Source organism: Scyliorhinus torazame, chromosome 29 (genome assembly GCF_047496885.1).
Source record: "Scyliorhinus torazame isolate Kashiwa2021f chromosome 29, sScyTor2.1, whole genome shotgun sequence".
Classification (NCBI taxonomy): Eukaryota; Metazoa; Chordata; class Chondrichthyes; order Carcharhiniformes; family Scyliorhinidae; genus Scyliorhinus; species Scyliorhinus torazame.
The window spans coordinates 13,793,665-13,809,123 of record NC_092735.1 but is presented as its reverse complement, the minus strand read 5'-3'; the positions used below and the strand labels follow the sequence as shown (position 1 = coordinate 13,809,123).

Sequence of the window (15,459 nt, the reverse complement as noted above, 5' to 3'; positions counted from 1 at the left end):
TATACAGTGACAGACCCGTCCCCACCAGTACTGTACCCAGTGTTATACAGTGACAGACCCGTCCCCACCAGTGCTGTACCCCAGTGTTATACAGTGACATACCCGTCCCCACCAGTACTGTACCCAGTGTTATACAGTGACAGACCCGTCCCCACCAGTACTGTACCCAGTGTTATACAGTGACAGACCCGTCCCCAACAGTGCTGTACCCCAGTGTTATACAGTGACAGACCCGTCCCCACCAGTGCTGTACCCCAGTGTTATACAGTGACAGACCCGTCCCCACCAGTACTGTACCCCAGTGTTATACAGTGACAGACCCGTCCCCACCAGTACCGTATCCCAATGTTATACAGTGACAGACACAATCCGTCCAATACTGTACCCCAGTGTTATAAAGTGACAGACCCTTCCCCACTAGTACTGTACCCTCGTGTTATACAGCGACAGACCTGTCCCTGCCAGTACTGTACCCCAATGTTTTGCAGTGACAGACCCGCCCCCACCAGTACTGTACCCCAGTGTTATACAGTGACAGACCCGTCCCCACCAGTACTGTACCCCAGTGTTATACAGTGACAGACCCGTCCCCACCAGTACTGTACCCCAATGTTAGACAGTGACAGACCCGTCCCCACCAGTACTGTACCCCAGTGTTATACAGTGACAGACCCGTCCCCACCAGTACTGTACCCCAGTGTTATACAGTGACGGACCCGTCCCCACCTGTACTGTACCCCCGTGTTATACAGTGACGGACCCGTCCCCACCAGTACTGTACCCCAGTGTTATACAGTGACAGACCTCTCCTCACCAGTACTGTACCCCAGTGTTATTCAGTGACAGACCCGTCCCCACCAGTACAGTATCCCAATGTTATACAGTGACAGACCCGTCCCCACCAGTACTGTACCCAGTTTTATACAGTGACAGACCCGTCCCCACCAGTACTGTACCCCAGTGTTATACAGTGACAGACCCGTCCCCACCAGTACTGTACCCAGTGTTATACAGTGACAGACCCGTCCCCACCAGTACTGTACCCAGTTTGATACAGTGACAGACCCGTCCCCACCAGTACTGTACCCCAGTGTTATACAGTGACAGACCCGTCCCCACCAGTACTGTACCCAGTGTTATACAGTGACAGACCCGTCCCCACCAGTACTGTACCCAGTTTTATACAGTGACAGACCCGTCCCCACCAGTACTGTACCCCAGTGTTATACAGTGACAGACCTGTACCAGCCCCTACTACAGCTTTCCGCTACTTTTTACCCCAACGTTTATGAAATGTTTTGTGAGGTTTTTAGCTGATGCTGTCAGTCCCCGAGGGTCACACCCATATTGAGAGAGCCTACCTCAGGTACCGGTTCTCATGTTTGCACTGTGTTATGTCTAGAACCAGCAAAACTGTAGATCTCAACATCGGGCCGGTTTGAGGAATGTCGCACTGCCAGGGCCAGTGCCTTCCATCACTCCTCGCTGGATTAACTTGTGGAAGAGTGGGTAGAATACCCATAATGCCCAACAGGCCCGGCTGCTCAACCCGCAACCCCTGACTGCTTCTTGATGCTGAGCCTGCCCAGGTGGCATTAGCCTGACCATCGATGTGTCGGTGCCAATGGCGCTGCCTCTACCCACAATCCTCAGAGTGAGGGAATCCACTCCATTAATTCTGTCTGGTTTCAGCCTCACTGCCTTGGATCTGTTATTAAGGAGGAGACACAGTCAGAATCCTGATGTGGGGACAGACGGTGAAGGGAAAATTTGGAAGATTCTGATAAAGTTGCGAAATGTAGTTATTCATATGAAGCAATAGATTCCACGTCCTCAACTTCTCCGTTCAAATTGCTTTCAGGATTATTTTTCTCACTTTCTGCTCATTTTTATCCCCCCGGGACGACACAGCGGCGCAGTGGTTAGTACTGATGCCTCACGGCGCCGAGGTCCCAGGTTCGATCCTGGCCCCGGGTCACTGTCCGTGTGGAGTTTGCACATTCTCCCCGTGTCTGCGTGGCCACGCCAAATTGCCCCTTAATTGGAAAAAATTATTTGGGCACTCTAAATTTATTTATTTTTTATTTTTTTATCCCCCCGAATATGTGGCCCAGACCCACACTCCCAGCCCCACCCCCACCCTCCCATCCCACGCCCACCCTCCCAGCCCCACCTCCACCCTCCCAACCCCACCCCCCTCCCAGCCCCACGTCCACCCTCCCAGCCCCACCCCCCCTCCCAGCCCTACCCCCTCCCAGCCCCACCCCCACCCTCCCAGCCCCACCCCCACCCTCCCAGCCCCACCCTCACCTTCCCAGCCCAACCCCCACCCTCCCAGCCCCACCCCGCTCCCAGCCCCACCCCGACCCTCCCAGCCCCACCCCCACCCTCCCAGCCCCACCCCCAGCCTCCCAGCCCCACCCCCAACCCCACCCTCCCAGCCCCACCCCCAGCCTCCCAGCCCCACCCCCAACCCCACACTCCCAGCCCCACCCCCACCCTCCCAGTCCCACCCCGTCTCCCTCTCACCCCGTCTCCCTCCCACCCCTGTCTCCCCCGACCCCGTGTCCCTCCCCACCCCCGTCTCCCCTCCACCCCCACCTCCCTTCCACCCCCATCTCCCTCCCACCCCTGTCTCCCCCGACCCCGTGTCCCTCCCCACCCCCGTCTCCCCTCCACCCCCACCTCCCTTCCACCCCCATCTCCCTCCCACTCCCGTCTCCCCCCCACCCCCATCTCCCCCACCCCGTGTCCCTCCCCACCCCCGTCTCCCCCCCACCACGTCTCCGCCACCCCGTGTCCCTCCCCACCGCCGTCTCCCTCCCACCCCCGTCTCCCCCACCCCGTGTCCCTCCCCACCCCCGTCTCCCCCCCACCCCGTCTCCGCCACCACCCCGTCTCCGCCACCCCATGTCCCTCCCCACCGCCGTCTCCCTCCCACCCCCGTCTCCCCTCCACCCCGTCTCCCCCACACCCCGTCTCCCTCCCACCCCCGTCTCCCCTCCACCCCGTCTCCCTCCCCAACCCCGTCTCCCCCACCCCAGTCTCCCTCCCACCGCCGTCTCCCCCACACCCCCATCTCCCCCCCACTCCCGTCTCCCCCCCAACCCCATCTCCCCCCAGCCCCCGTCTCCCCCCCACCCCCGTCGCCCCCCCACCCCCGTCTCCCTCCCAGCCCGTCTCCCCTCCACCTCCGTCTCCCTCCCCACCCTCGTCTCCCCCCCACCCCGTCTCCCCCCCACCCCGTCTCCCTCCCACCCCGGTCTCCCCCCCACCCCTGTCTCCCCCCACCCCAGTCTCCCTCCCACCCCGTCTCCCCCCACCCCCATCTCCCCCCCTACCCCGTCTCCACCCCACCCGCGTCTGCCCCCCGTCTCCCTCCCACCCCTGTTTCCCCCACCCCGTCTCCCCCTCACCCCCGTCTCCCCCCCACCCCCGTCTCCCCCCACCCACATCTCCCCCCCCACCGCCGTCTCCCTCCCACCCCCGTCTCCCTCCCCACCCCCGTCTCCCCCCCACCCCGTCTCCCTCCCACCCCCCTCTGCCCCCCACCGCGTCTCCCTCCCACTGCCATCTCCCACCCACCCCCATCACCCCCCACCCCATCACCCCCCACCGCCGTCTCCCACCACCCCCATCTCCCCCCCACCCCCGTCTCCCTCCACCCCCGTCTCCCCCCACCCCCCCCCACTCCTGCCATCGACCCGCACCCTGTTGCCCTCCCCGTCCCTCTTCCCCTCCTCCATCCCTTCTCCCCTGACGCCCACTCCATCACTCACCCCCCCCGTCTTCCCCCCACCCCGTCTGCCCCCATCCCCGCCTGCCCCCCGTCTCCCCCCCACCCCGTCTCCCCCCACCCCGTCTCCCTCCCACCCCTGTCTCCCTCCCACCCCCATCTCCCCCCCACCCCCGTCTCCGCCCACCCCCGTCTCCCCCCCACCCCCGTCTCCCCCCCACCCCGTCTCCCCCCACCCCCGTCTGCCCACCCGTCTCCCCCCCACCCCGTCTCCCCCCACCCCCGTCATCCCCCACCCCCGTCTCCCCCCACCCCCATCTCCCCCCCACCCCCGTCTCCCCCCCCACCCCGTCTCCCCCCCACCCCATCACCCTCCCCCACCCCGTCTCCCCCCCACCCCGTCTCCCCCCACCCCCGTCATCCCCCACCCCCGTCTCCCCCCACCCCCATCTCCCCCCCACCCCCGTCTCCCCCCCCACCCCCGTCTCCCCCCCACCCCATCACCCCCCCCCCCCCCCCCCCCCCCCCCCCCCCCCCCCCCCCCCCACTGATGACGATCCAAAATGAAATGACTGCTGAGCGGAGCCTGTCACTCCCCCACTTCCCCCTCCCCCAAACGGGCTCAGCCTGCTGTCAGGGACTCTCCCACCGAGTCTCCCTGGCAGAGCTGCCTGGTGTAGTGTTGCCAATCCTCCAGGAATCGAAGATCAAGCTCCAGGACACGGCTGTGGGCGACCCTGGAAAAACATCATCGGGACATTAAAAAAGATTGTTCCTCTTGTGTGATTTTCTTTGAACCTTTCTCTTCCCCAGACATTAAAATATTGAAAGAGGGGAGAGAGCGGAGGACAGGCAGAGCCTCATCCAATTGGGCAATGAGTCTTCCTGCTTTCCGATTGGCCGTAGGAAGGCCGTGCGTCACAAGGGTGGATGAGTTGGCCGACGACTGGCTGGAGAATGGGGGTGGGGGGAAGAATCATGTGACGAAGCCTCCATTTGATCACAGTTGGCAACCCAAACCGGGTCCAGACATGGGGAAGGGTGAAGTCCGGCCCCAGGGGTGAATCTGTCGGCAGGGCCGAGATTTGAAAGGGCCGCTGTGGGTCATGTTGCTGTCTGGTTTGTGACTGGTTCGGCTCGTGCGGTGTGCGTGTCCCGCGCAATCTCACCATGTCCTCTCGTTTATCCCAGAAATGCTCACACTGCCAGGAGCCTGGAGCTACCCTGGGCTGCTACTGCAAAGGATGCCCACTCAACTTTCACTACATTTGTGCCATGGATGCAGGTGAGGGCTCTGTGGGCAGGCCTCTGGGGGGGGGAATAGCGTGGGGGGCGTGTGCTGCACTGTTGAACAGAAGGTGGCGTGATTATATTATCCACGGACTGGTCAATCGAGACGGGGGGGCGGGGGGGGTGGTGGGGTGGACCTGGGTTCAAACCTCACCGAATGATGAAACCATTGTGTGGTCAGCGTTTAAAAACGCATCTGGGTCACTGATGGGGAAGGAAATCTGCCGCGCTTACCCGGTCTGGCCTACGTGCGGCTCCAGACCCACAGCAAGGTGGTCGACTCTTCACTGCTCCTCTGAAACGGCCAAGCGAGACACTCGGTCGAAGGGCAATCAGCGATGGGTTAAAAATGCTGGGCCCAGCCGGCCGGCCCACAGCTCATGGATGGATTAATGGAAAAAGAAATATGGAATCAAGTTCGAGAGATGAGGGTGATGCTCAAGCCTGAGATCTATGGATTGCCAGATCGATAGGTTATCGAGGGACATGGGGTTAGTGCATGAAAATAGCGTTGAAGTAGAAGGTCAGCCATTTATCTTTTCAAAGGTGGAGTGGGCTCGAAGGCCCCATTGGCCTGTTCATTGTGGTAAGGATGTGTTATGGGCGAATGAGCTCAATCCTGGTCTTTATCTCATTCAGATTTATTTTGAAGCTCTGAGCCGAGAGAGAGAGAGACAAGCTCTCCCAGCTCCTACCCCTCCAGGGCGTCCGTACTGGCTGTCTCTTCCTCAATACAATTGGGGTTACAATGAACAAATTAATGTTTCCCGTTACCTTCAGGCGTTGGGTATTTAACATTTATTAAATAGACCCTATTAGTTTTTAAACATGGCTTACACCTGCTCCTATTTCTCATGTCCTTGTGTGAAATGAGTGAAGGACATCAAATAATCACGGGAGATTTCAACCACTAAACTGGAGGTAGATGGAATAGAGATTTTGCAATGCGAACATACTCCTCTCTTATCCAGTATGTGAAAAGAAGAGTGCGAATACTACTTTATCTAATAATTGTAAATGAATCAGCGCAGATAAATGAGATTGGGGAGCATCTGGGGAATAGTGATCCAACTTTTAAAATTTAAGGGAAAGACTGATAGTTAAGACAATAGGGGGAGAAATTGACTACTCAAGCACGAGCACATATTAAATTCACTAGGAAAAGGAAGTGTGCCAAGATTGTGTGGGCAGCTAATGTGATTCCTGCGTTTTAGAAGGGCGATGGAACAAATCCAGGCAACTAAAGGCCACTTAACAACAGTGGGAGAAAACATAATGGAATCTTTGCTCCAAAATGTAACAGGGAACCTTTAGGAGTTGCAAACATACAAATTTCAAAAGGATTCAGCTCGACCAACCTTGTTGAATTCTTTCAAGAAGTATCAGGAAAGGGTCGACTAGGGTATTGCAGTAGACGTAATATATTTGGATTTTCAAGAGGCCATCAATAAGATACCGCATGGCAAACTCGTGACTAAGAGCAGGAGATGGGGAGCTGGGATGCATAGCAAGCTGGTTGCTTCATAAAACAGAAATTAGGTTTAAAGGATTGGCAAATGATGGGGAGTGGTTTTCCTTTATGGATTGACGATAGTTGGCCATTATATGCAGAAACAGCGCCGATTCAAGAATCAAAAGTACAATTTCAAATTCTGGGCGTCTCGCTAAACTGGGAAAGAGTTAACATTGAGGAAAACTGGGAGAAATACAGGAAGCTGTGAATGAGCTTGCACAATGGGCGCGTGATTGGCCAATTAACTTCAATATATGAGGTGGTAAATGTTGGTAGGAAGAGTAAGGACACCAGATATTCCTTGGGAACTCTAGAAACCTATCAAATTCTAACCGGACCAGGTAAGGTCGATGCAGGAAGGATGTTCCCGATGGCGGGTGTGTCCAGACCCAGCTGTCACAGTCTGAGGATTCGGCGTAGACCATTTAGGACCGAGATGAGAAATCCCTTCACCCAGAGAGTGGTCGGCTCCGTTACCACAGAAAGTAGTTGAGGCCAAAACATTGGATGTTTTCACAAAGCAGTTACATTTTGCATTGGGGAGATGGGAATCAAAGGATAGCGGGGGTGGGGGGGGAGGTGGCAAGAGGCTATTGAGTTGAATGATCAGCCATGATCATAGTGGATGCCGGAGGAGGCTCGAAGGGCTGATTGGTCGTCTCCTGCTCCTATTTTCTATTTCTAAATGGGCTAGGGGAACAGAGGGACCTGGACGTCCAGGTACCCATCACAAAAAGGAGCCACGTAGCTAATACAAAGCAAATTCAGCATTAATTCTACGGCACATCTCTACCCGCTGCAACATAGAAACTAGGAGCAGGAGTAGGCCATTCGAGCCGCCACCGCCATTCAATATGATCACGGCTGGTCCTCTATATCTCAATCCCATTTTCTCCCTGTAACTCACTGTCCAGTGCCCAGTGGAGCACTGGGTAACACTGACTGTAACTCACTGTCCATTGCCCAGTGCAGCACTGGGTTACACTGACTGTAACGCACTGTCCATTGCCCAGTGGAGCACTGGGTTACACTGACTGTAACTCACTGTCCATTGCCCAGTGGAGCTCTGGGTTACACTGACTGTAACTCACTGTCCATTGCCCAGTGGAGCTCTGGGTTACACTGACTGTAACACACTGTCCATTGCCCAGTGGAGCACTGAGTTACACTGACTGTAACTCACAGTCCATTGCCCAGTGGAGCTCTGGGTTACACTGACTGTAACTCACTGTCCATTGCCCAGTGGAGCTCTGGGCTACACTGACTGTAACACACTGTCCATTGCCCAGTGGAGCACTGGGTTACACTGACTGTAACTCACTGTCCATTGCCCAGTGGAGCACTGGGTTACACTGACTGTAACTCGCTGTCCATTGCCCAGTGGAGCACTGAGTTACACTGACAGTAACACACTGTGCATTGCCCAGTGGAGCACTGGGCTACACTAACTGTAACTCACTGTACATTGCCCAGTGGAGCTCTGGGTTACACTGACTGTAACTCACTGTCCATTGGCCAGTGGAGCGCTGGGTTACACTGACTGTAACTCACTGTCCATTGCCCAGTGGAGCACTGGGTTACACTGACTGTAACACACTGTCCATTGCCCAGTGGAGCACTGGGTTACACTGTCTGTAACTCACTCATCATTGCCCAGTGGAGCACTGGGTTACACTGACTGTAACTCACTGTCCATTGCCCAGTGGAGCACTGGGTTACACTGACTGTAACTCGCTGTCCATTGCTCAGTGGCGCACTGGATTACACTGACTGTAACACACTGTCCATTGCCCTGTGGTGCACTGGGTTACACTGACTGTAACTCACTGTCCATTGCCCAGTGGAGCACTGGGTTACACTGACTAACTCACTGTCCATTGCCCAGTGGAGCACTGGGTTACACTGACTGTAACTCGCTGTCCATTGCTCAGTGGCGCACTGGATTACACTGACTGTAACACACTGTCCATTGCCCTGTGGTGCACTGGGTTACACTGACGGTAACTCACTGTCCATTGCCCAGCGGATCACTGGGTTACACTGACTGTAACTCACTGTCCATTGCCCAGTGGATCACTGGGTAACACTGACTGTAACTCACTGTCCATTGCCCAGTGGATCACTGGGTAACACTGACTGTAACTCACTGTCCATTGCCCAGTGGAGCACTGGATTATACTGACTGTAACTCGCTGTCCATTGCCCAGTGGAGCACTGGATTACACTGACTGTAACTCACTGTCCATTGCCCAGTGGATCACTGGGTAACACTGACTGTAACTCATTGCCCAGTGGAGCACTGGATTATACTGACTGTAACTCGCTGTCCATTGCCCAGTGGAGCACTGGATTATACTGACTGTAACTCACTGTCCATTGCCCAGTGGAGCACTGGATTATACTGACTGTAACTCGCTGTCCATTGCCCAGTGGAGCACTGGATTATACTGATTAACACACTGTCCATTGCCCAGTGGAGCACTGGGTTACACTGACTGTAACTCACTGTTCATTGCCCAGTGGAGCACTGGATTATACTGACAGTAACTCACTGTCCATTGCCCAGTGGAGCACTGGGTTACACTGACTAACTCACTGTCCATTGCCCAGTGGAGCACTGGGTTACACTGACTGTAACTCGCTGTCCATTGCCCAGTGGAGCACTGGATTATACTCACTGTAACTCACTGCCCATTGCCCAGTGGAGCACTGGATTATACTGACTGTAACAGACTGTCCATTGTCCACTGGAGCACTGGGTTACACTGACTGTAACTCACTGTCCATTGCCCAGTGGAGCACTGGGTTACACTGACTGTAACTCACTGTCCATTGCCCAGTGCAGCACGGGATTATACTGACTGTAACACACTGTCCATTGCCCAGTGGAGCACTGGGTTACACTGACTGTAGCACACTATCCGTTGCCCAGTGCATCACTGGGTTACACTGACTGTAACGCAATATCAATTGTCCAGTGGAGCACTGGGTTACACTGACCAACTCACTGTCCTTTGCCCAGTGGAGCACTGGGTTACACTGACTGTAACACACTGTCGATTGCCCAGTGGAGCACTGGGTTACACTGACTAACTCACTGTCCATTGGCCAGTGGAGCACTGGGTTATACTGACTGTAACTCACTGTCCATTGCCCAGTGGTGCACTGGGTACACTGACTGTAACTCACTGTCCATTGCCCAGTGGAGCACTGGGGTACACTGATTGTAACTCACTGTCCATTTCCCAGTGGAGCACTGCGTTACACTGACTGTAACTCACTGTGCATTGCCCAGTGGAGCTCTCAGTTACACTGACTGTAACACACTGTCCATTGCCCAGTGGAGCACTGGGTTACACTGACAGTAACACACTGTGCATTGCCCAGTGGAGCACTGGGTTACACTGACTGTAACTCACTGACCATTGCTCAGTGGAGCGCTGGGTTACACTGACTGCAACTAACTGTCCGTTGCCCAGTGGAGCACTGGGTTATACTGACTGTAACTCACTGTCCGTTGCCCAATGGCGCACTGGGTTACACTGACTGTAACTCACTGTACATTGCCCAGTGGATCACTGGGTTATACTGACTGTAACTCACTGTCCATTGCCCAGTGGATCTCTGGGTTACACTGACTGTAACTCGCTCTCCATTGCCCAGTGGAACACTGGGTTACACTGACTGTAACTCACTGTCCATTGCCCAGTTGAGCTCTGGGTTACACTGACTGTAACTTACTGTCCATTGCCCAGTGGAGCTCTGGCTACACTGACTGTAACACACTATCCATTGCCCAGTGGAGCACTGGGTTACACTGACTGTAACACACTGTCCATTGCCCAGTGGAGCACTGGGTTACACTGACTGTAACTCACTGTCCATTGCCCAGTGCCGCACTGGATTATACTGACTGTAACTCACTGTCCATTGCCCAGTGGAGCACTGGGTTACACTGACTGTAACACACTGTCCATTGCCCAGTGGAGCACTGGGTTACACTGTCTGTAACTCACTCATCATTGCCCAGTGGAGCACTGGGTTACACTGACTGTAACTCACTGTCCATTGCCCAGTGGAGCACTGGGTTACACTGACTGTAACTCGCTGTCCATTGCTCAGTGGCGCACTGGATTACACTGACTGTAACACACTGTCCATTGCCCTGTGGTGCACTGGGTTACACTGACTGTAACTCACTGTCCATTGCCCAGTGGAGCACTGGGTTACACTGACTAACTCACTGTCCATTGCCCAGTGGAGCACTGGGTTACACTGACTGTAACTCGCTGTCCATTGCTCAGTGGCGCACTGGATTACACTGACTGTAACACACTGTCCATTGCCCTGTGGTGCACTGGGTACACTGACGGTAACTCACTGTCCATTGCCCAGCGGATCACTGGGTTACACTGACTGTAACTCACTGTCCATTGCCCAGTGGATCACTGGGTAACACTGACTGTAACTCACTGTCCATTGCCCAGTGGATCACTGGGTAACACTGACAGTAACTCACTGTCCATTGCCCAGTGGAGCACTGGATTATACTGACTGTAACTCGCTGTCCATTGCCCAGTGGAGCACTGGATTACACTGACTGTAACTCACTGTCCATTGCCCAGTGGATCACTGGGTAACACTGACTGTAACTCACTGTCCATTGCCCAGTGGAGCACTGGATTATACTGACTGTAACTCGCTGTCCATTGCCCAGTGGAGCACTGGATTATACTGACTGTAACTCACTGTCCATTGCCCAGTGGAGCACTGGATTATACTGACTGTAACTCGCTGTCCATTGCCCAGTGGAGCACTGGATTATACTGACTAACTCACTGTCCATTGCCCAGTGGAGCACTGGGTTACACTGACTGTAACTCGCTGTCCATTGCCCAGTGGAGCACTGGATTATACTCACTGTAACTCACTGCCCATTGCCCAGTGGAGCACTGGATTATACTGACTGTAACAGTCTGTCCATTGTCCACTGGAGCTCTGGGTTACACTGACTGTAACTCACTGTCCATTGCCCAGTGGAGCACTGGGTTACACTGACAGTAACTCACTGTCCGTTGCCCAGTGGCGCACTGGATTCTACTGACTGTAACTCACTGTCCATTGCCCAGTGCAGCACGGGATTATACTGACTGTAACACACTGTCCATTGCCCAGTGGAGCACTGGGTTACACTGACTGTAGCACACTATCCGTTGCCCAGTGCATCACTGGGTTACACTGACTGTAACGCAATATCAATTGTCCAGTGGAGCACTGGGTTACACTGACCAACTCACTGTCCTTTGCCCAGTGGAGCACTGGGTTACACTGACTGTAACACACTGTCGATTGCCCAGTGGAGCACTGGGTTACACTGACTAACTCACTGTCCATTGTCCAGTGAAGCACTGGGTTATACTGACTGTAACTCACTGTCCATTGCCCAGTGGTGCACTGGGTTACACTGACTGTAACTCACTGTCCATTGCCCAGTGGAGCACTGGGGTACACTGATTGTAACTCACTGTCCATTTCCCAGTGGAGCACTGCGTTACACTGACTGTAACTCACTGTGCATTGCCCAGTGGAGCACTCAGTTACACTGACTGTAACACACTGTCCATTGCCCAGTGGAGCACTGGGTTACACTGACAGTAACACACTGTGCATTGCCCAGTGGAGCACTGGGTTACACTGACTGTAACTCACTGACCATTGCTCAGTGGAGCGCTGCTTTACACTGACTGCAACTCACTGTCCGTTGCCCAGTGGAGCACTGTGTTATACTGACTGTAACTCACTGTCCATTGCCCAACGGCGCACTGGGTTACACTGACTGTAACTCACTGTACATTGCCCAGTGGATCACTGGGTTATACTGACTGTAACTCACTGTCCATTGCCCAGTGGATCTCTGGGTTACACTGACTGTAACTCGCTGTCCATTGCCCAGTGGAGCACTGGGTTACACTGACTGTAACTCACTGTCCATTGCCCAGTTGAGCTCTGGGTTACACTGACTGTAACTCACTGTCCATTGCCCAGTGGAGCTCTGGCTACACTGACTGTAACACACTGTCCATTGCCCAGTGGAGCACTGGGTTACACTGACTGTAACACACTGTCCATTGCCCAGTGGAGCTCTGGGTTGCACTGACTGTAACACACTGTCCATTGCCCAGTGGAGCACTGGGTTACACTGACTGTAACACACTGTCCATTGCCCAGTGGAGCACTGGGTTACACTGACTGTAACTCACTGTCCATTGCCCAGTGGAGCTCTGGGTTACACTGACTGTAATACACTGTCCATTGGCCAGTGGATCACTGGGTTACACTGACAGTAACTCACTGTCCATTGCCCAGTGGAGCTCTGGGTTACACTGACTGTAACTCACTGTCCATTGCCCAGTGGAGCTCTGGGTTACACTGACTGTAACACACTGTCCATTGCCCAGTGGAGCACTGAGTTACACTGACTGTAACTCACTGTCCATTGCCCAGTGGAGCTCTGGGTTACACTGACTGTAACTCACTGTCCATTGACCAGTGGAGCTCTGGGTTACACTGACTGTAACACACTGTCCATTGCCTAGTGGAGCACTGGGTTACACTGACTGTAACTCACTGTCCATTGCCCAGTGGAGCACTGGGTTACACTGACTGTAACTCGCTGTCCATTGCCCAGTGGAGCACTGGGTTACACTGACAGTAACACACTGTGCATTGCCCAGTGGAGCACTGGGTTACACTAACTGTAACTCACTGTACATTGCCCAGTGGAGCTCTGGGTTACACTGACTGTAACACGCTGTCCATTGCCCAGTGGAGCACTGGGTTACACTGACTGTAACTCACAGTCCATTGCCCAGTGGAGCTCTGGGTTACACTGACTGTAACTCACTGTCCATTGCCCAGTGCAGCACGGGGTTACACTGACTGTAACTCACTGTCCATTGCCCAGTGGAGCACTGGGTTACACTGACTGTAACACACTGTCCATTGCCCAGTGGAGCACTGGGTTACACTGTCTGTAACTCACTCATCATTGCCCAGTGGAGCACTGGGTTACACTGACTGTAACTCACTGTCCATTGCCCAGTGGAGCACTGGGTTACACTGACTGTAACTCGCTGTCCATTGCTCAGTGGCGCACTGGGTTACACTGACTAACTCACTGTCCATTGCCCAGTGGAGCTCTGGGTTACACTGACTGTAACTCACTGTCCATTGCCCAATGGAGCTCTGGGTTACACTGACTGTAACTCGCTGTCCATTGCCCAGTGGAGCTCTGGATTACACTGACTGTAACACACTGTCCATTGCCCTGTGGTGCACTGGGTTACACTGACTGTAACTCACTGTCCATTGCCCTGTGGTGCACTGGGTTACACTGACTGTAACTCACTGTCCATTGCCCAGTGGAGCACTGGGTTACACTGACTAACTCACTGTCCATTGCCCAGTGGAGCACTGGGTTACACTGACTGTAACTCGCTGTCCATTGCTCAGTGGCGCACTGGATTACACTGACTGTAACACACTGTCCATTGCCCTGTGGTGCACTGGGTACACTGACGGTAACTCACTGTCCATTGCCCAGCGGATCACTGGGTTACACTGACTGTAACTCACTGTCCATTGCCCAGTGGATCACTGGGTAACACTGACTGTAACTCACTGTCCATTGCCCTGTGGATCACTGGGTAACACTGACTGTAACTCACTGTCCATTGCCCAGTGGAGCACTGGATTATACTGACTGTAACTCGCTGTCCATTGTCCAGTGGAGCACTGGATTACACTGACTGTAACTCACTGTCCATTGCCCAGTGGATCACTGGGTAACACTGACTGTAACTCACTGTCCATTGCCCAGTGGAGCACTGGATTATACTGACTGTAACTCGCTGTCCATTGCCCAGTGGAGCACTGGATTATACTGACTGTAACTCACTGTCCATTGCCCAGTGGAGCACTGGATTATACTGACTGTAACTCGCTGTCCATTGCCCAGTGGAGCACTGGATTATACTGACTAACTCACTGTCCATTGCCCAGTGGAGCACTGGGTTACACTGACTGTAACTCGCTGTCCATTGCCCAGTGGAGCACTGGATTATACTCACTGTAACTCACTGCCCATTGCCCAGTGGAGCACTGGATTATACTGACTGTAACAGACTGTCCATTGTCCACTGGAGCTCTGGGTTACACTGACTGTAACTCACTGTCCATTGCCCAGTGGAGCACTGGGTTACACTGACAGTAACTCACTGTCCGTTGCCCAGTGGCGCACTGGATTCTACTGACTGTAACTCACTGTCCATTGCCCAGTGCAGCACGGGATTATACTGACTGTAACACACTGTCCATTGCCCAGTGGAGCACTGGGTTACACTGACTGTAGCACACTATCCGTTGCCCAGTGCATCACTGGGTTACACTGACTGTAACGCAATATCAATTGTCCAATGGAGCACTGGGTTACACTGACCAACTCACTGTCCTTTGCCCAGTGGAGCACTGGGTTACACTGACTGTAACACACTGTCGATTGCCCAGTGGAGCACTGGGTTACACTGACTAACTCACTGTCCATTGTCCAGTGGAGCACTGGGTTATACTGACTGTAACTCACTGTCCATTGCCCAGTGGTGCACTGGGTTACACTGACTGTAACTCACTGTCCATTGCCCAGTGGAGCACTGGGGTACACTGATTGTAACTCACTGTCCATTTCCCAGTGGAGCACTGCGTTACACTGACTGTAACTCACTGTGCATTGCCCAGTGGAGCTCTCAGTTACACTGACTGTAACACACTGTCCATTGCCCAGTGGAGCACTGGGTTACACTGACAGTAACACACTGTGCATTGCCCAGTGGAGCACTGGGTTACACTGACTGTAACTCACTGA

At 54.3% G+C, this 15,459-nt stretch overlaps 1 protein-coding gene across 1 annotated transcript in view; it reads left to right on the top strand.

Moving 5' to 3' along the window:
• The window catches only part of LOC140403873 (transcription factor 20-like), a 465,895-nt gene that overhangs the window by 296,827 nt on the left and 153,609 nt on the right, over window positions 1-15,459 (top strand). The window contains exon 3 of the mRNA XM_072492086.1: window positions 4,928-5,021. Within this exon, the coding sequence (XP_072348187.1) occupies window positions 4,928-5,021 (94 nt within the window). The remainder of the gene's footprint in view (window positions 1-4,927; window positions 5,022-15,459) is intronic.